Raw genomic sequence first — 21,366 nt, forward strand, 5'->3', positions numbered from 1 at the left:
AAAAATGCATTCACTTCTGACTAGACCATAATGTAAGGGCCAGGTATTGGCTTGCCTGGTAGAGTCCACACCTTACCATGTGTGAAGTCCTAGGTACAAGGCCCTGGTCCCCACCAGTAGGTGTGGGGAGCTTCACAGGTGGTAAAACAGTGTTATATGTCTTGCTCCTCTCTCTCCCTCCATCTATCCAGAAAGAAAGAAGGAGAAAAAGAAAGGGGCAAGGGACAATGGTTATGCAAAAGACTTTCATGGCTGAGGCTCTGAAGTCCTAGGCTCAATCCCCTGTACCACCATAAACTAGAAGTGAACAGTGTTCTGGGTGTGTGTGTGTGTGTGTGTGTGTGTGTGTGTGTGTGTCTTTTGCAACATCTCTCATTAAAATACATAAATAATGATTTTTCTAAAAAAAAAAAAAGAAATCAAATAGGAAAGGTGGAATTGTGATTATGCAGTCACTGAGGCCCAGCAATAACCCTGGTAGGAAAAAAAAATGAATAGTTTTAAGTGGTCCTGGAAGTGGTGCAGTGGACAAGCACTGAATTCTCAAGCATGAGGTTCAATGTCTGCTACTGAATGTGCCAGAGTGATTCTCTGGTTGTGTCTTTCTCATCTTTCTCTCTCATAAATCTTTCATTTGACTAGCTATATTTTATTTTATTTATTTATTCCCTTTTGTTGCCCTTGTTGTTTTATTGTTGTAGTTATTATTGTTGTTGTCGTCGTTGTTGGATAGGACAGAGAGAAATGGAGAGAGGAGGGGAAGACAGAGAGTAGGAGAGAAAGACAGACACCTGCAGACCTGCTTCACTGCCTGTGAAGCAACTCCCCTACAGGTGGGGAGTCGGGGTTCAAACCGGGATCCTTATGCCGGTCCTTGTGCTTTGCGCCACCTGCGCTTAACCCGCTGCGCTACAGCCCGACTCCCTGACTATATTTTGACTTTACTTTTATTTTTTGTTGACCATTGTTTCACTTAACATTGGCTATTCATGGTGCCAGGCTCAAGTCCGGTGTGTTTTCAAGCTTTATCCCAGATCACTTTTTTTTTGTCAGCCTCATTTCTCCCTCCATCTTGAGGCTCCATTTTTGTTCCTCATTTCTCATCTATGTTTTATCTTACTACATTTCACATATATCCCAGAAGTCACTTTAATTCCTCTTCTGGAACATGAATGTTAAACATATAAAATACTTGAAGTACTTCAAACAACTCCCATTAGTTCAAACGCTCCCATTAATTAATAAGCAAGGCTGCAGTTAGAAATAGCCTGATTCCAAAAAGACTTTTTGAAGATCTTACAAATTTTTACTTAAGAATAATAAGTAGGCCAACAGCGATGACACCAACAACAACAACAATAATAACTACAACAATAAAAAACAAGGGAAACAAAAGGGAATAAATAAATATTTTAAAAAAGAAAAGAAAGGGAGTCGGGTAATAGTGCAGCAGGTTGAGTGCATGTGGCACAAAGCGCCAAGGACCAGCATAAGGACCGCGGTTGGAGATCCGGCTCCCCACCTGCATGGGAGTCGCTTCACAGGTGGTGAAGCAGGTCTGCAGGTGTCTGTCTTTCTCTCCCCTTCTCTGTCTTCCCCTCCTCTCTCCATTTCTCTCTGTCCTATCCAACAATGATGACATCAATAAAACAACAAGGGCAACAAAAGGGAATAAATAAATATTAAAAAAAAAAAAAGAAAAGAAAAGAAAATAATGAGTAGGATGATCCAGGAGGTGGCGCAGTGCAGTCCTGAGTATGATACCTGGCAGCACATGAACCAGAGTGATGTCTGGTTCTTTCTCTTCTTTCTCATTAATATATAAATTAAATCTTAAAAAAAAAAAAATCATGGGGAGATGGGCGGTAGCGTAGCGGGTTAAGGGCAACAAAAGGGAATAAATATTTTTTAAAATCTTAAAAAAAAAATCGGGGTGGGGGGCAGGCGGTGGTGCACAGGTTAAGCGCACACATTACAGAGCGCAAGGATCCAGGTTCAAGCTGCTGGTCCCCAACTGCAGGCGGGGAGGCTTCATGAGTGGTGAAGCAGAGCTGCAGGTATCTCTCTGTCTCCCTCTCTTATCTCCTCTTCCCCTCTCAATTTCTGGCTGTCTCTAGCCAATAATAAAATCAATAAAAATATATACTTAAAAAAAAAACGGGGGCTAGGCGGTAGCGCAGCGGGTTAAGCTCACATGGCGCCAAGCGCAAGGACCAGCATAAAGATCCCGGTTCCAGCTGGGCTTCCCACCTGCAGGGGAGTCACTTCGCAAGCGGTGAAGCAGGTCTGGCAGGTGTCTTATCTTTCTCTCCCCCTCTCTGTCTTCCCCCTTCTCTATCTTATCCAACAATGATGACAACAAGAATAAGTACAATAAAACAACAAGGGCAACAAAAGGGAATAAATAAATAAACAAAAAATATTTTTAAAAAAGAAGTAATTTATAGGGTGGGGGTATAGCATAATGGTTATGCAAAGAGACTTTCATGCCTGAGGCTCTCAAGTCCCAGGTTCAATCTCCCACATCACTATAAGCCAGAGCTGAGCAGTGCTCTAGTTAAAAAAAAAAAAAAAAAAAAAAAAGTGATTTATCCTTTGTAATGATTTTGTTCTTCCTAGCTCAATTAATACTCAAGTCAGCAGCAACTTGCAGCCCAGAAGGTGGTTTAGTGGATAAAGCAATAAATTCTCTAGCATGGGGGTTCCAGGTTTTATTCCTAGCATCACATGTGCCACAGCCATGCTCTGTTTCTTTCTCTCATTAATAAACTTTAAATAAATCATCAGCTTGTAGTAAAGCTGGGACTAGAGCCAGACTTCTTAGTTTCAAACCTCAGTTCACGATTTAAGAGGCTTGACCTTCAGTAATTTAATTATCTAATCCCTCACTTGAAAAATGCTAACAGAATCTACCTCATAAAAATTCTGAGGATTTAATGAATTTATGATTAAGGTGTGTAGGGCTGTCTATACCTCGTCTATAACTTTTTGCTACTAGGGTTATTGCTAGGATTCAGTGCTACATTCCTCCATCACTACAGCAATCTTTGAAAAATGTTTTTTTTGGGGGGGCAAGTGGTGGCACACCTGGTTAAGCACACACATTAGTGTTTAAGGAATGCAGATGTATGTCTCTTTCCCTTTTTTTTTTTGCCTCCAGAGTTATCAATGGGGCTCGGTGCCTGCACTTCCAATCTATTGCTCCTGGTGGCCATTTTTTCTATTTTTGCTGTTGGATAGGACAAAGAGAAATTGAGAGAGAAGACAGCGAGACAGATAGACACCTGCAGACCTACTTCACCGTTTATGAAGTGACCTCCCCACACACACACAGGTGGGGGACCAGGGGCTTGAACTGGGATCCTTGCACAGGTGCGTCACCGCCCAGCCCCCTTTTCTCTCAATTTTTCTGTCTCTATCTACTAATTAATAACTTTTTTTGCCTCCAGGGTTATTGCTGGGACTCAGTGCCTGTACTAGGAATCCACTGCTCCTGGAGGCCATTTTTTCCCCATTTTGTTGCCCTTGGTGTTGTTGCTATTGTTATTGTTGGATAGGACAAAGCGAAATGGAAAGAGGAGACAGAGAGGGGAAAGAATGATAGACACCTGCAGACTTGCCTCGCCGCTTGTGAAGCAACTCCCCCATCCTGCAGTTGGGGAGCCGGGGGCTTGAACTGGCATCCTCACGCTGGTCCTTGCACTTTGTGCCACATGCACTTAACCTGCTGCGCTACTGCCTGACCCCCACATATATTTTGTAAATTGTACATTAATTGGATAGAGACAAACTGAGATGGAAGTGGGAGGGAGGGATAAACAGACACCTGCAGCACTGCTTCATGGCTTGTGAAGGTTTCCCCCTGCAGGTGGGGACCATGGGCTTGAACCAATATACTTGTGCATGGTATCATGTGTGCTCAACTATGTACACCACTACTGGACCCTGCCCTTTTCTTTAGTGGGTGAAAAACAGGAGAAAGCTATGAGCACTAATCCACTGCTCCTCCTGCAAGTACTCCCATGTGGTAGACTGAGGTTCAAACCTGAGTCTTCAATCATGGTAATATGTGCTCTGCCAAGAGAGCTGCCTAACAGCCTTACTGAATTCATTTCTTAAATATTTACTTAAGACCTACTTAATATAAGAAGGCTGTTCTGGGAGTCGGGCGGCAGCACTGAGCCAGCGTTAAGGATCCCGGTTGGAGCCCCCAGCTCCCCACCTGCAGGGGAGTCACTTCACAGGTGGTGAAGCAGGTTTGCAGGTGTCTTTCTCTCCCCCTCTCCGTCTTCCCCTCCTCTCTCCATTTCTCTCTGTCCTATCCAACAATGACGAGAACAACAATAATAACTACAGCAATGAAGCAACAAAAGGGGATTGAAAAAAAAAAAAGAGAGAGAAAGCTGTTCTTTACCAGGCCTTCATTGTTCATGATTCCACTGCTCTTGGTGGACTTTTTAAAGATTTTTCCCCAGGTAGAGGATGAGAAATCGAGACAGAGGGAGATACACTACTCCACTATTTGAGAAAATCCCCCTTGCACAATGCTCCTATGACCAGGCCAGGAGCTAGAGCCTTGGTCAAGAGTGTATCCATAGGGTAAGCAATCTCTGGGCCCCATACAATATATATATGTGTGTATACATATATACTTTTTAAAAATTCATTTTATCTATTAATGAGATAAGAGAGAGAAAGAAATATCACTCTTGATACATGTGCTGCTTGGGGTTTGAACTTGGGACCTCAAGCTTGAGAATTAATCACTTTATCCACTGTGCCACCCCCTAGATCATTTAAGACTTATTTATTTAGGAGAGGGACACAGAGAGAACTAGAGCATCACTCTGACACAAGTCATAAAGTCGCATACAGCAGTAAGTTGTAAGTAACGTCGTTAAAAAGTAACAAAAAAACCGCACTTTTCTGGTATGGCTTCCAACTGTGAAGCAAAATTCAGTGGAGTAAATTTCAAGGATTGTATTGGTTTTATTTAATGCTTCGTGAATTGGGAAACATTCCCTCTGCTAAACAGGAGCTCTGAGGACATTTATAAGTAAAGGGAAATTATACTAGCAGAAAGTGGACTGGTTGTGGCAAGGTTACTTTCTTTTAGGTGGCTGCTGGAAGTCAACCAGCAGATTACTTCCCTAGTTTGGACCAAGTGAATCCTGTAAAATTCTATTTCTGGGTGAGGCAAGAAAAAATAAAGCAATTAAGTCTCTTTAGTGAAGGTGCTTAACCAACCACCTTTGGGGCCCGTGTTTGTTTTTAAAATAAACCTGTTATAGTGAAAGCTCTGACTAGCCATCATCACCAAAGTAGCAAAAACGTGTCAAGATCTGTAGTGAATATAACAAAAATTACAAGCAGGGGCCCATCTTAATCTCAAGTCTTAAAACACTGAAAGCATACACTGTGACAACAGCAAGCAAACTTTGGGGTCCCATTAGCTGGAGTGAGTCCTACAATGAGAAGTATCTGCTAGGCTTGTAGAAGAGAATGACAACTGCTCAGTCCCACTGGGTCACCCGCTCCTCTTCAGGAAGAAGACTCCAGTTTGGGGAGGCCACACCCGGGACCAGCCAGTTGAAATCATCAACGTCGCTCCAGTTATTTTTATTCCTATCTAAGCCAGAGCCTTCGAAGTCCTTGTCTATGCCCGAGTAGCTCCAGGAGTAAGGAGCGAACTGGACCCCGTTGCAGTCTTCCACAATGGCCCTGCTAGTCACCTGCAGGAAGATGCGGGTGTCTCTTGTAGTGTGCACGCGGAGCTGCTGGCAGGCTACGGCCAGAACACAGTCGCTGCAGTCTTCCAAGAACACAGAGGTGGACACGGGTCCGCAGAGCACCGTGCAGTTGCGGGCCTTGTTCAGTCGCAGCGTGTTGGGATTGCCATACAGCTTGATCTTGCAGTTGCTCAGGTCCGTCAGAAGGACGTCCTGCTGAAGCAGCTCCTCTGCTCTCTTCTCTAAGACTTGAGACTCCAGACTGGAAAAGCCGCACACCTCAGTGCAGCCGAAGCCTCCCTTCTTCAGGGGCGGCGGCGGGGAGGTCAGAATGCTTTCTGCCACGGGGGCCCCAGGAGCCCCGTCTACTTTGGTGACTGAAGCAGCATCCTTCCTCCGGGTCTTAAAAGCGAAACGCTTCTTGGGCTGCAGCTCCTGGCGCCGCTCCGCCAGGGCCGCCTGCAGCCGTGCAAGTGCCTCTTGTCCCTGCCGCAGGTCGTAGGAAGTCAGGAACATAATCGAGTCGTTGAGAAGTTTCTGCAGGCCCTGAAGCCTGGCGGCCGCCTCCTCCAACCACTCGACTGACTCCCCGGCCTGCAGCAGCTCTTCCACCGCCGCTCGTTCCCGAGAGAAGGCAGCGGCGAAAAAGTCGCTTTTCTCCTCCTCCACCTCCTGGTCTTGTCGCCTCTGCTTCCGCCTCCCTACCTCCAGCTGCCGCTCTTGCTCTCGCCTCTGAAGCCGTTCAGGCACCAGGCTCCGATCCCGCTGGGACCCCAGGCCCCCGTTCCCCACCGCAGCGGCGGAGCCACTCGCAGAATCCATGTTGGCCCACGGCTTCCTTTCTCTCTGGTCTTCCTTCTGGGCGCGCCCTCCGTGAGGCCTCCCACCAACGCGTCCTGTGATTGGCCGGATGTGATGACGTCACACCCGGACCGTATTTCCTTCGTTCATTGGTTTCTCCGCATCCGATGGGGCGGGGAGACGGGGCGGGGCCGAATGACAAGGTGGGTGGGGAGACAAAGGTCCTAGTGGATGGGTGGGGTGGGTGGGAGGCAGGCGGGGGCAGCTTTTTTTTTTTTCCCTCTTAAAGGGGCAGGACTTAAATCCGGGATTGTGGGGTGAGTTGCAGCAGCGGCAGCTGCACATGTGGGTTTGTTTATAAGAACAAGGTTAGAAACTCGCAGGCCACCCCCTCCCCCCCAGCTCCTCCCTACTATCCCCTTACAGGCCAGAGATCCGCTACTGGGGGGGAAATGTGTGCGTGTAGTGGGTGGGGGAGACAGGTAGGGTGAGGAAGATGGGGGGGGGGAATATTGCACCGCCCGGCCCGCGCCGGAGGAAGCGGCAGCTGAAACAGCTGGCTAGGGAGCAGTTTGCATGCCTCTGTTTTTTCCCTTTCCTTCCCACCAACCCTTCCCCCAACCCATCCCTGCCACCCCCAATCCTTCCTCCTGCCCCCTCCCTCACCCCCATCCGTTGCAGTTCGGCGTGGCCTGGGGGCTCCTGCATCCTCGCAGGCAGCTGCGAGGGCGGGAGAAGGCGGGGTTCATCGCCTTGGGAAAGCCTGGGTTCCTCACCGCAGCCGGGTTCGGGGGGCCCTCGGGAAGTCTAAAAACGTATTACTTTTTTTTTTTTCTCTCTGCGATTGCTGCGTCGGAGGGGTGGGGGTGGGGGCGGGGGCGGGTGAGATTCCACACCCCCTTCCTTTTCCTCCCCCCCACTTGCGGCCACTCCCTGCGCAGCTGGGCACCGCTGGCCCGCGTGGGGGTGAGACCCCCGCCGGGTACTGGGCGGGTGCCGGGCAGCTCTCGGAGGGCCGCCGGGCTTTGGAAAGACGATAGGGAGAAATGGTACATTATTTCTAGAGGTGGTGGGAGGGATTTGTCACCGGAAGTGAACAAGGCTGGTCTGAAGTCCCTACCAGCTTGAGGAGTGAGTGGGCGCCGAGAAGGTGCTGTACTTTAGCCAGACCCAGGGTGCTGGCCGGGGGGGAAGGGCCGCCAGCCACCTCGCGTGCTCTGTGCAACCCCGCGGAGACGGCCCCCAGAACCCCGCCGCTCCTCCCAGGCTTCGGTTACTTTCATCTCCACTCGCATTCCCAACCTCCATTGTTGTTAAATTGGGATATTTAACCCCCCAAGAAACTGTCTCTTGAAATGTCACCGCTATACCTGCATTCTGATGCAGAGGAAGAGGGGAGGAAATGAGACAATGACAACTCATCTTCATCTTTTTTTTCATGCTCCACTCTTCCTCTTTTATCCTGTCTGTTCAAAACAAAACACATACATTTACGTATTTCTCCATTGAAAATCAGTACGATCACACTGGCAAATTCTGCAGGGGAGGGAGGGGGCGATTTCTGAGTCTGGATTCTGAGTATGTATTTCACCCGATGAAATAGGTGGGGGTAGGGTGCTAAAAAAAAAAAAAAAACTCCTGTGCTTAAGCTTATATGATGTATTCATCGTTTTCTGTGGTCTTTGTTCATGAAGCAAGAGGGCTGAAGGTTTTTGTTTGCTTGCTTGCTTGTTTTGTTTTGTTTTATGCAAGTTGTTTCCAAAGCTGGTAAATGAACTATAGCTTGTTTAAGTCAAACGTAGAAAAGCAGCCGATGCTTTGTTTTTTGAAGTGCTGGTTTAACCAAGGAAGGCTTAAAGGTTTACTTTGCTAGGGTGTAAAAACCGAACTTAAGGTTTTTCAGCAAGTGAACCTGACCCATTCAAATAAACAAAGCTTGTAGTCACACAAGGTTTATTGGCTTTGGGAATTGGGGCGAGGTAATATTTATTTTCTAGCATAATGAGTCAGTCTATGGGTGATTGTTAGTGATTGTATCAGAAGTGGAACTGAATGTTACTAAACCCATTCAAGAATTTCATTTCTGCTCCAAACAACAGGCTTTTGGCATAGACTCAGTTGACCCAATGCCATTGGGAGAAGTTTCAAAGACAGAAGGGTTGGCACTATATTGGTTTGACAGTTCTTTATAGTGCCCTGCAAAACTGCAAGCCCAAGGTAGGTGAGCAAAGCAAGCAAAACATGAATATAAAGTTCTGCTTCTGAATCTGAAAGCACTAGGATGACTGTTGACATATTGGACTTCTTTGCATCCTTCCCCCCCTTAAGATTGTATTTCTTCTTATAAATAAGGTTTTGTTTATAAGAGAGAGATAGGGAAACCAGAGCACTGCTCAGCTCTGGCATATGGTGCTCCTAATGATTAGACCTTGATCTTTGACTCTGGTTAGCTGCATCTGTGCTGTGTCCCTGGCCCTGTATTTGTAACTTATTTTTATTTTTATTTATAAAATGGAAATATTACAAGACCATAGGATTTAGCTTTTTTAAAGTACTCACATCTTTTTTTTTTTTTAATTTATTATTATTGTATAGAGACCGAGAGAAATGGAGAGGGCAGGAGGAGAGAGACACCTACAACACTGCTTTACCACTGCAGATAGGGACTGGGGGCTTGAACCCAGGTCTGCGCATTGTAACTTGTGCTCAACTGGGTGCGCACCACCCGTCCCTAAAATACATTTTTCATTTTAGTGAGTGAGAGATACAGAGAGAAAGATTCAGAGAGAAAGAGAGGCCAGAGCAGTGCTCAGTTCTGGCTTATAGTGGTGTGGGGAATTGAACCTGGAACTTGGAAGCCTCAGGCATGAAATTTTTTTTTTTTTGCATAACCATTATGCAATTCCCCCCCCCTGTATTTGTATCTTCTTACTGACATTTGAGGACAGACAATTCAGTGTGCAGCCTTGTAATAAATCCTAGCTCTTTTGATGTACCTGTTCTAATGGAAAGAAAAGAGAATGATGTGTTACCAAGGAAATGTGGCTTGGTCAGAGCCAGAGAAGGTAGCACAGTGAGTAGAGTGCCTGACATATAAGCATGAGGTCTGGTGTTCTACCTCCAGCATCAAGTGTGCGAAAGTAATGCTATGGTTCTGTCTTCCTCTCTCATTAATAAGTAAATAAATCAATCTTGTTTTTAGTAACATGGCAAAAGGTGATTTGGGAAGAGGTGCACTGGTTAAAATGTTGGATTCTCAAGCATGAGGTCCTGAGTTCAATCCCCAGTAGTGCATATGCAGAATGCAGCTATGATTTTTGCTCCTTCTTTCTCTCATCAATAAGTAAACACCCCCTTTTTTAAAATATTTATTTTATTTATTTATTCCCTTTTGTTGCCCTTATTGTTTTATTGTTGTAGTTATTATTGTTGTCGTTGTTGGATAGGACAGAGAGAAACGGAGAGAGGAGGGGAAGACAGAGAGAAGGAGAGAAAGACAGACACCTGCAGACCTGCTTCACCGCCTGTGAAGCGACTCCCCAGCAGGTGGGGAGCCGGGGTTCGAACCGGGATCCTTATGCCGGTCCTTGTGCTTTGCGCCACCTGCGCTTAACCCTCTGCGCTACAGCCCGACTCCCCACCCCCCTTTTTTTAATGTGACAAAAAGACAACCACCTCTAAGTTATGAATTCTACTTTCAAAGATACTGTAAAGGGATTGTGAATCCAAGTGTCTCTTCTCCATCAAGACACCTTGAAAAGCAAAAGAATTCTAAGATTTTATAGACTTAAAAAAATACTAGATAAATGGAGCAGTGGGAATGGAGAACTCTGGTGGCGGGAATTGTGTGGAACTGTACCTCTCTTATCCAACGGACTTGTCATTCATTATTCAATTTAAAAAATATTAGATAAATTTTAGCTACTTGTGTTTCTATTTGTTAGATTAAGATTTAACTCTTGAAAATTTCTAACTTCAACAACTGCCAACTGATGACCTTTAATTTAAAAAAAAATGTTTTATAAATTTTACTTTTTCTTTTCAAAAAATAGTTTATTTAATTTTATGAGAGAGAAACAAAGTGAAAGAGAGGGACCAGAGCTCTGCTCAGCTCTGACGTCTAGTGATATGGGGATTGAATGTGGGATCATAGAGCTTCAGATATGAAAGTCTTTTACATAACCATTATGGTATCTCACCAGTCCACTACTTTTACTTTCACTTTTTTTTTTTTGCCTCCAGGGTTACTGCTGGGGCTCAGTGTCTGCACCATGAATCCACTGCTCCTGGAGGCCATTTTCCCCCATTTTGTTGCCCTTGTTATAGCCTTGTTGTGGTTATTATTGTTATTGTTGATGTCGTTCATTGTTGGATAGAACAGAGAGAAATGAATAGAGGAGGGGAAGACAATGAGGACACCTGCAGACCTGCTTCACCGCTTGTGAAGCGACTCCCCTGCAGGTGGGGAGCCAGGGGCTCTAACGGGGATCCCTATGCTGGTCCTCGTGCTTTGCACTGCGCCACATGAGCTTAACCCACTGCGCCACCGCCCGACCCCCCAAACCCGAATCTTTAACAGGTCCTTGCGCTTTTTTTTTTTTTAATATTTATTTTATTTATTTATTCCCTTTTGTTGCCCTTGTTGTTTTATTGTTGTAGTTATTATTGTTGTCGTTGTTGGATAGGACAGAGAGAAATGGAGAGAGGAGGGGAAGACAGAAAGTAGGAGAGAAAGATAGACTCCTGCAGACCTGCTTCACCGCCTGTGAAGCGACTCCCCTGCAGGTGGGGAGCAGGGGTTCGAATCGGGATCCTTATGCCAGTCCTTGAGCTTTGCGCCACCTGCGCTTAACCCACTGCGCCACCGCCCGACCCCCCCCCCCCCGCTTTTTTAAATAAGATTTATTTATGAGAGAGAGCCAGAGCATCATTCTGGCACATGCAATGGTGGGGATCAAACTCGAGACCTCATGGCAAAGGGCTCAACATTTATTCCACTGCACCACCTCCCAGGCTGCCAGGCTCATTAGTGGCTTGTTGCCAGAAGGAAGTGTCACTTGTTTATATTCCAGAAAACACTGATGGAATAGCTATAAGAATTTAGAGCTCTTCTATGTCAGATACCAAATGTCCGACAAAATTTCCTACCTTTGTGGTTGACTTTTCTTTCTTTCTTTCTTTCTTTTTCTTTTTTTTTTTTTTTTTTTGCCTCTAGGGTTATTGCTGGGACTCAGTGCCTGCTCCATGAATCCACTGCTCCTGGAGGCCATTTTTCACACCTATTGTTGCCCTTGTTGTTGTAGCCTTGCTGTGGTTATCGTTGCTGATGTCGTTAGTTGTTGGATCGGACAGAGAGAAATGAAGAGAGGAGGGGAAGACGGGGAGAGAAAGATAGGCACCTGCAGACTTGCTTCACTGCCTGTGAAGGGACTGCCTTACAGGTGGGGAGCTGGGGGCGCAAACAGGGATCCTTACACTGGTCCTTGTGCTTTGTGCCACTTGCACTTAACTCACTTCGTTACTGCCCAACCCCCCGTGGTTGACTTCTGACACAAGACAGTGCAAGGTGACAGCCTGAAAGCTCCAGCTGTGCTTGAAATGGTACAAATTGGTCTGGGCAGCAGAATAGGAGCAGATCCTTTCGCTTGGCTTCCTCCTCCCTCTCAGCAGCCACCACTTAGTGAAACTTTTTTTTTTCTTCTCATGATTGCACATCTATCACTTAGCTGAAGGACTAGGCCCATTTCATTTATTTATCTAGTGCCTGTTTAGTGGGCACTTACTGTGTCCAGCACTGAGTCCCCAGGCTGCCAAAATGTATAAAGACATAGCCTGTTTCCTTGGGGAAGCCTAATCTGAGCAAATAGGCACACCAACAAGAAGACTACAGTGACAGCTGACAACTGTTGCAAAGGAAGGAACAGTGAGAACCTCTGGTAGGAGATTTGACCTTCCAGGGAGGCCAATGAAATCAGTGAGAGGGACTGGCAAAATGAGTAAGAGTGAACAAAGAGTGAGCACTGAGAAGTGTCGTATAGATGTCTAGATTGGTGGGGTCACCGGTGACTATGGGGAGTTGGGGGCAAGAGCAGACAGACCGCAGAAGTGAGAGGAAGCGATGGGAGTGAGGCAAAGAAGCTCCTGACAAACTCAGACCACTAATGGGAGAAGTTTGACTGTGAAAAGGGAAGGAAGATGTGAGAAATCTTGTAAAATGTTTTGGTGTTTGCAAAGAGAAAAGACATGGGGCCAGGCATTGCTGTGCCTCGTTAAGCACACATATTACAGTGCACAAGGACCCAGGTTCAAGCCCCTGGTCCCTACCTGCAGGGGGAAAGTTTCACGAGTGGTGAAGCAGGGCTGCAGGTGTCTCTGCCTCTCTCCCTATCTTCCCCTCCCGTCTCAATTTCTCTCTGTCTCTATGCAATAATAAAAAAATAAAAATATTATTTAAAAATGCAGACAAAGGCAGGATTTAGTATGCACAATAGAGGGATTCCTTAAAAAAAATTTAAAAGGGGAAAAGACATATATACAAGGGTTCTGAAAAGGCTAGGACAGTGTAAGGATAAGCCATAGAAGGAGGAATGTCTTCTCTTACAATGTGGCTGTAACTCTAAATTATGGCAGTTTCTAATATATACAAATATTTTGTAGAGACAGAGAAATTGAGGGGGAGAAAGAGACACCTGCAACACTGTTTCACTGCTCATGAAGTTTCCCTCTTCCTTGCCCCCACCCCCCATAGGTGGGAACCAGCACTTGAACCCAGGTCCTTGTGCATGGTTAATATGTGCACCACTGCTTAGTCCCCTATATGCAGACGTCCTTATCTCAACCCACAGTAGCAGATGCATCATAATTGAAGCAAAATACTTTTAAGATATAGTATATACTCCTACTGTATGCGTTTGAATATATATTGTTTTTATTTTTTATGTTATTTTATTGCCTCCAGGGTTATCGCTGGGGCTTGGTGTCAGTGAATCCACTGTTCCCAGCAGCCATTTCCCCCCCTTTTTTTTCCCTTCTATTTTATTCAATAGGACAGAGAAAAATTGAGAGGAAAAGAGAGGGCCGGGCAGTGGGGCACCAGGTTAAGTGTACATATTACTATGCACAAGGACCTATGCAAGGATCCAGGTTCAAGCCCCCAGCTCCCCACCTGCAAAGGAGTTGCTTCATAAGCAGTGAAGCAGGTCTGCAGATGTCTATCTTTCTCTCACTCTCACTATCTCCCTCTCCCCTCTCAATTTCTCTGTCCTACCCAATAAAATGGAAAAAAAAAAATGACCACCTCCTGGAGCAGCTGATTTGTAGTGCAGGCAACAAGCCTCAGTGATAACTCTGGAGGCAAAAAAAACAAACAAACCGGGGGGAGGGGAAGAGGAAGAGAGATACAACAAGACCTGCTCTGTGGTTTGTATAGCACCGTGCCGTCTCCCCCCCCCCCCATGGGAGTAGAGGCTGGAACTTGGGTCTTTGCACAGGTCCTCCAGCATAGTACTTACTGTGTATGCTTAACCGGGTGCGACACCATGTGGCCCATATATATATGACCTAGCACATGCAGGATGTTCTGGGCAACCCCCCCTCCCCTTTTATTTTTTAATTAAAAAAAATTTTTTTTATATTTATTTTTTTATTCCCTTTGTTGCCCTTGTTGTTTTATTGTTGTAGTTATTATTGTTGTTGTCATTGTTGGATAGGACAGAGAGAAATGGAGAGAGGAGGGGAAGACAGACAGGAGGAGAGAAAGATAGACACCTGCAGACCTGCTTCACCACCTGTGAAGCGACTCCCCTGCAGGTGGGGAGCCGGGGCTTGAACCGGGATCCTTATGCCGGTCCTTGTGCTTTGCGCCACCTGCGCTTAACCCGCTGTGCTACAGCCCGACTCCCCCCATTTTTTTTTTTAATAGGACAGATAAAAATTGAGAGGGAGAGAGACAGTGAAATCTGTAGACTTGCTTCATCACTCCGGAAGCTTCCTCCCTGCAGGTGGTGGGGGGGATGAGCTGGAATCCAGGGCCTTGCATGTGGTAATGTGTGCGCTTAACCAGGTGCGCCACCACCCAATCCAGGCCTTTTTTTTTCATTCAGATAGAGGAAGAGAAGAGACGTCACAGCTCCAAATCTTCCTCAGTTGCCACTGTATTGCTTATGTGGTGCTGAGGATTGAACCTGGGTCAATTACATGACAATATGGGCACCTAACCCAGTGAGCTATCTTTGGCTTATTCTATTTTCCGAAGCTTTATTTATTTATTTGCTTATTTATGTATTATAATGAGAGAGAGAGAAAAAAATCCAGAGTACTGTTTGCTCAGCTGTGGTTTGTGACAGACCTAGGGATTGAACCTGAGACCAGGAATCTTGGGCATGACAGTCTAGTTTAATGTCTCTGTGGCCTTCTATTTTCTGTTCTATTTATTGCACTTAAAAATGCCGGTCAAGGGCCTGGGAGGTGTTGCAGCGGATAGAGTATTGGACTCTCATGAGTCTGATCCCTGTCATTTCATGTGCTAGAGTGATGCTTTGATAGTCTCTCTCTTTCTCTCATTTATTCATTTATTTATGAATAAATAAGTCTTTTTAAAGTGCTGGGAAAATAGCCTGATGGTTTAAGCAACAGACTTTTGCCCGAGGCACCAGAGGTCCCCAGTTCAATCTCCTGCACCACTATATGCCAGTGCTGTGATTAATAATAATAAAAGTGTGTCAAGGGGTAGCTGATATTTTACCATGCATAAGAACTTGGGTTCAAGCCCCCCATACCACATAGGAGCACCATGCATGACACTCTTGGGTGCTTAACTGGGACTTGAGCCTTGTGTTTAAGGCCTTGGTGCAGGCTGTGGCTGTTGCACCTCGATTCTCCACACTGCCTCTTTCTCACACTTGTCAGCAGTGGGTTCAGACATTCTGTGGCAATGGCTTCCAAAGGGGTGGAATCGGGTGCCATCAGGCCTATTAAGGCTTGGCTGGAATTAGCACAAGTCACTTCTCATGCATTTATTTAGTTAGAGAAAAAAAAAAATCATAAAACTAACCTTGATTCAAGAGGAGGAGAAAAAGACTTTAGCAGGCACTTAGAGCATGACTGTCTTTGCAGATAATCCACTGTGCATTTATACATGTCAGTATTTTTGCTGCCTAATTTTTTTAAATTTTATTTATTTTGGAGATAGAACCTGAGAGAGATAGAGAGGGAGAGACACACCAGCAGCACTACTTCATCACTCATGAAGCTTCCCCCCACCCCTGCAGGTGAGGGCTAGGGACTTGAACCAGGATCTTTGTACACTGTAACATCCTCAGCTGGGTACACTACTGCCCAGTTCCTCTGCTAACTAGTTTTTAAAGTTTCCTCTGTGTCTAATAAGAGAGAACCAGAGCATTACTCTGGCATGTGTGATACTGGGGACTGAACTCAGCATCTCATACTTAAATTCCAGTGCTACTTTATCCACTGTGCCACCTCCTAGGCACAGTTTTACAAGGTCATATGTGATGTTTTCTCCATGTCAAACGGTGCCTGAGCATTTATGTGTGTTTCCTCATTTTTGGTCTTCGCAGTATCCTGTGATGTTGGTGTACTATGTCAGAATCTACTTAATAGGTGAATTAAAGAGGTGAAAGTTACTTCCTTAGGACTAAGAACTAATACAAGATAGAGCTAAGATGTAAATTGAAGCCATTTAGTCTCTGGGACCAGATTTGTAACACCACTATATCATACCTGGTCTGATCATGCTCTCACTATCACATCCATCCCCTCCAGGGAATCACAGAGGCAGCCACAACACCTCATCCTCCCTCAGTTCACTGGCCTACCCAGTCTGCAAGAACTAGTCTCTCTCTTATCTCTTATCTGACTCCCTCTCTTCATATCTCACGCCCTCTCCTTTTTACATCTCCCTAGGATATTGTTCTGGACTCCCATCCAGAACCCTTCCCTTGCGCTTCCCTGAATTCCCCCAGTTCTCCCTGCCTGTCAGTTACTGCTCTAAAGTTGCAGCTGACACTGCCACGTCACTTCAAACTTCCGTGGCTCCTGATAGTCTATACTGTTTATAATCCACAGAGTGGATTCCAGGCCCTTGACAACCTGTTCCTGATGCATCTTCCCAGGCTCATCTCCCACCGCCGCCTTAACTTCCAATCATGTACCATCATCATTCGCTTCCCTATATAGATGCTGCACTGATTTAATCACTACCACCTATATGCTAAGCACTTTGCTAGGTGACAGCAGTATATTGGTGGACGTTAGGGCTTTCCCTTGAGTAATTCTGTCAAGACCTTTAGCAGTGAGAACTTGGCAGTTATATATGTCAAAATTCTTTTTTTTCTTTTAAAAAAATTTTTAATTATTATTTATTTTCCCTTTTGTTGCCCTTGTTGTTTTTTTATTGTTGTTGTATTTATTATTGTTGATGTCATCGTGGTTGGATAGGACAGAGAAATGGAGAGAGGAGGGGAAGACAGAGAGGGGGAGAGAAAGAGACACCTGCAGACCTGCTTCACTGCTTGCGAAGAGACTCCCCTGCAGGTGGGGAGCCGGGGCTCAAACTGGGATCCTTATGCTGGTCCTTGTGCTTCTTGCCATGTGGACTTAACCCGCTGCACTACCGCCCGACCCCCATATTTCAAAATTCTACCATGTGGGGAGCTGGAAAATAATCCCCCTACTGTAGAGCACACACCTTGTACTTGAGATGCTGGGTTGAGCCCAGACATCATATGGGAGCACCACAGGCAGCCTGTGGGAGAAAATCCATGGATTTTGGAGCGTTTCTGTGGTGTCTCCCCTCTTTACCTCTCCATCTCTAGAATAAAAAATTTAAAAAATTGACCTGGGAGGCCTCTCAACAATATTGTATATTCATGAGCTCCTGGATTCATTCCCTGGTACCAGATAAAAGGGGAAAAAAAGGCTCAGAAAGACCACTCACTCAGTGGCATCACATACATATATATAAGGCCCTGGGTTCATTCTCTGGTGTAGCATTGGAAACAAACAAACCAACAAAAAACTCCCCCAGGTGGTTCTAGGGGTAAACTACCATGTTAGAGGAACTGAAGCAAACCAGAATTAGAGAGAGAGGGCCAGAGGCAGGAACAGCAACTGCCCTTAGGAAGTTTTGGCTTAATCTTGAAACCACTAGGGGTTACTGAAGGATTTAAGTGGGATAATGAAAGGGTCAGAATATTTTTCCTTCAACAAGGGATTTACTTAGGTGCTCTGTGCAGAATGGATTTGTGGGGAGCAAAGGTAAACTCATGTTAGTTTGGTATCTGTTGCAGGAACAAAGAAGAGATTGTGGTTACTGGGCTATGGTTGTGGAGTGAAGACAGAGAAGGAAGTGGGAACATCTGAGAGGAATTCAGAAAGATCAGGAGTCAGGTGGTAGCACAGCAGGTTAAGTGCAGGTGGCGCAAAGCGCAACGACCAGCGCAAGGATCCCGGTTCGAGCCCCTGGCTCTCCCCCTTCTAGGGAGTTGCTTCACAGACGGTGAAGCAGGTCTGCAGGTGTCTATCTTTCTCTCCTTCTCTCTCCATTTCTCTCTATCTTATCCTATCCAACAACGACATCAATAACTACAACAATAAAACAACAAGGGCAACAAAAGGGAATAAATAAACAAATAAATATAGAAAGAACAGATAGTTTGATTAATTAGAAGTAATGGAAACGGGAGAGCAAAGAGTTGTAGGAGATTTCTGTTTGACGAACTGGATCTGTGGTATTTTGGTGCCCAAGGTAGTAAGCTGAGGAGCTGGTTTGGAGAGGAGAGCTAGTATTTCCATTTGGGACCTGCTGCTTGCTTCCTTATCCCACAACTTGTGATCATCTCCTTTATCTTCTCTACATGACAGGACACTGGCCTCTCTCAAGACCTGTTTTACCCATCTCCTCTCCCAAGAAGCCTTGCTGGACTCCTCCTTCCACTGGCACTGGGTGAGTGTTTATTAGGTTGTAAAGTTAGTATCCATTTACAGAAACCTATCTGTGGCTTGAATATCCCCAAGTAGAGATGTGTTTCACTCCATGCTAAAAATACATTGGGATGGAAAAAAAAAGGAGAGAAAAATATATTGGGCTGGGAGCTAGCTTACTAGGCAAAGTGCATGCCTTGTCATGCTCAGGATCCTTGGACTGAAGCTTTGGCACTATATGGGAGCACTGTTGCACTGAGGGAAGCTACTGGATGGCAGAGTAGTACTGAGTGTCTTTCTTTTTTCTCTCTCTCATTCCAAAATAAAAGGAATGAAAAAGTTGACCCAGGAGAAGTGGCATTGTGCATATGTGAGGTTTAGAATTTGATCCCTGGCACAGTGGGGGCCAGGCTTGAACCAGGGTCATGCACATAGCAAAGCAGTACACTATCCAAGTGAGCTATTTTGCCAGCCCAATATTTTTTTAAGAATTTTTAAATTTCTTTTTACTATCTTTATTTTATTTGATAGACAGCCAGAAATCAGGAGGGAAGGGGGTGACAGAGAGGAAGAGAGAGAGAGAGACCCTGCAATACTGCTTCAAAGCTTTCCCCCTGCAGATGGAGACCAGGGGCTCAAACTTGGGTCCTTGCACACTGTAACGTGTGATTTATTTTTAAAGATTTCTTTTTTTATTATATTTATTTATTTTCCCTTTTGTTGCCCTTGTTTTTTTTTGTTTTTTTTTTTTACTGTTGTTGTAGTTATTGTTGTTGCCATTGATGTCGTGTCGTTCTCTGGATAGGACAGAGAAATGGAGAGAGGAGGGGAAGACAGAGCGAGAGGGAGAGAAAGACAGACACCTGCAGACCTGCTTCACCGCCTGTGCAGCGACTCCCCTGCAGGTGGGGAGTCAGGGCCTCGAACAGGGATTCTTTTTTTTTTAATTTATGTATTTTTATATTTTTTTAATATTTATTTTATTTATTTCCTTTTGTTGCCCTTGTTTTATTGTAGTTATTATTGTTGTTGTTGTTGTTGGATAGGACAGAGAGAAATGGAGAGAGGAGGGGCAGACAGAGAGGAGGAGAGAAGGATAGACACCTGCAGACCTGCTTCACTGCCTGTGAAGTGACTCCCCTGCAGGTGGGGAGCCGGGGTTTGAACCGGGATCCTTATGCCGATCCTTGTGCTTTGCGCCACCTGCGCTTAACCCGCTGTGCTACAGTCTGACTCCCTCGAACAGGGATTCTTAACGCCTATCCTTGCGCTTCTCGCCACCTGCTCTTAACCCACTGTGCCAGCGCCCGAACCCCAATGTGTGATTATTTTAAAGAAAAATTTATTTATTTTCTTTTTTACTTACCAGAGCACTGCTCACCTCTGGCTTATTTTGGTGCTGGGACCTGGGACCTCAGAGGTTCAGGCATATAAGTCTTTTGCATGGCTTGTATATTACTTTTTTTTTTTTTCTGCCTCCAGGGTTATCGCTGGGGCTCAGTGCCTACACTATGAATCCACTGCACCTGGAGGTCATCTTTTTTCCATTGTTGTTGATGGTGGTGTTGTTATTATTGTTATTGCTGTTGTTGTTGAATAGGACAGAGAGACATTGAGAGAGGAAGGGAAGACAAGAGAGGAAGAGAGAAAGACAGATACCTGCAGACCTGCTTCTCCACTTGTGAAGCGACTTATCTGCACATGTGGGACCGGGCTGAACCTGGATCCTTGCGTGGGTCCTTGTGCTTAGCACTATATGCACTTAACCTGGTGCGCTACTACCCGAGCCCCGTATATTACTTTTTATTTTTTTTATTTTTCCTTTTGTTGCCCTTGTTGTTTTTCATTGTTGTTGTAGTTATTACTGTTGTTGTTATTGATGTCATTGTTGTTAGATAGGACAGAGAGAAGTGGCGAGAAGAGGGGAAGACAGAGAGGGGGACAGAAAGACACCTGCAAACCTGCTTCACTGCTTGTGAAGCGACCCCCCTGCAGGTGGGGAGCCAGGGCCTCTGACCAGGACCCTCTAACCAGGACCCTTACGCTGGTCCTTTTGCTTTGCTCCATGTCCACTGTGCTACCGCCCGACTCCCCGTATATTACTTTTTAAAAGCATATTTCTCGCAGGATTTTTACAATTAAAGTATGTGTGGGAAAGAACCGAATATTGGACCAGACCTATAGTAGATGCTCAATAATTACTTTCTGCTCAATAATAAGTCCTTTCTGCTTTCCAGTCATAGGGACCCTTGTTCCTTTTGTCCTTCTCGGTTTCCCTCAAGCTTCACTGGTGGAACCAGAATTTGCTGTGTGATCTCAGAAAGGACCCTTTAGTAATTCTCCTACAGGGCTGCCTGGGGGAGCCTTAGCAGTAGAGTGCTTGCCTTGCACATTTAAGGCCAGGGATTTGATCCTCAGCATTACATGTGATGAAGTGGTGCTCTGGTTTTTCTAAAAAAAAAAAAAAAAAAAAAAAAAAAGTCGGGAGTCAGTGGCCCAGCGGGTTAAGCGCACATGGCACAAAGCACAAGAGCCGGCTTAAGGATCCCGGTTCAAGCCCCCGGCTCCCCACCTGCAGGGGAGTCGCTTCACAGGCGGTGAAACAGGTCTGTATGTGTCTGTCTTTCTCTCCCCTTCTCTCTTCCCCTCCTCTCTCCAGTTCTCTCTCTCCTATTCAACAACAATAACTACAACAATAAAGCAACAAAAGGGAATAAATAAATAATTTTTAAAAATCTTAAAAAAATCTCCTAGGACCAGGTCTAGCTCTGCAATTCTGGGGGATATTTGGACAAAATTGGTGTGTGACTAATACTGCAAAGAAACTAAAGGATCTCACAAGGCTGGGCAGTGACACACCTGGTTAAACATACATGTTGCCATGTGCAAGGAT

At 45.4% G+C, this 21,366-nt stretch overlaps 2 protein-coding genes across 13 annotated transcripts in view; one reads left to right on the top strand and one right to left on the bottom strand.

The window, feature by feature from the left end:
• Positions 1 to 4,795: 4,795 nt before the first annotated feature.
• Positions 4,796 to 6,603, bottom strand: TBCC (tubulin folding cofactor C). Its single transcript, XM_007537368.3, has one exon. It carries the CDS (start codon positions 6,549 to 6,551, stop codon positions 5,514 to 5,516), a length of 1,038 nt encoding a protein of 345 aa, XP_007537430.1. The 5' UTR covers positions 6,552 to 6,603; the 3' UTR covers positions 4,796 to 5,513.
• A 107-nt stretch (positions 6,604 to 6,710) lies between these two features.
• The window catches only part of BICRAL (BICRA like chromatin remodeling complex associated protein), a 127,735-nt gene continuing 113,079 nt past the window's right edge, over positions 6,711 to 21,366 (top strand). For 4 of the 12 annotated variants that reach the window (XM_060189844.1, XM_060189842.1, XM_060189850.1 and 1 more), the window contains exons 1-3: positions 6,796 to 6,847; positions 8,630 to 8,747; positions 18,414 to 18,495. The gene's annotated coding sequence lies outside the window, so the exon portion shown is untranslated. Of the gene's footprint in view, positions 6,734 to 6,786; positions 6,848 to 7,207; positions 7,346 to 7,403; positions 7,580 to 8,629; positions 8,748 to 18,413; positions 18,496 to 21,366 lie in introns of those variants that run through there. The other 8 variants (XM_060189846.1, XM_060189851.1, XM_060189853.1 and 5 more) reach the window with 6 other exon arrangements.

Source organism: Erinaceus europaeus, chromosome 4, assembly GCF_950295315.1.
Source record: "Erinaceus europaeus chromosome 4, mEriEur2.1, whole genome shotgun sequence".
NCBI lineage: Eukaryota > Metazoa > Chordata > Mammalia > Eulipotyphla > Erinaceidae > Erinaceus > Erinaceus europaeus.

Coding starts and splice junctions, on each gene's coding strand:
- TBCC (XM_007537368.3), bottom strand. CDS start 6,551: ATGGATTCTGCGAGTGGCTCCGCCGCTGCGGTGGGGAACGGGGGCCTG.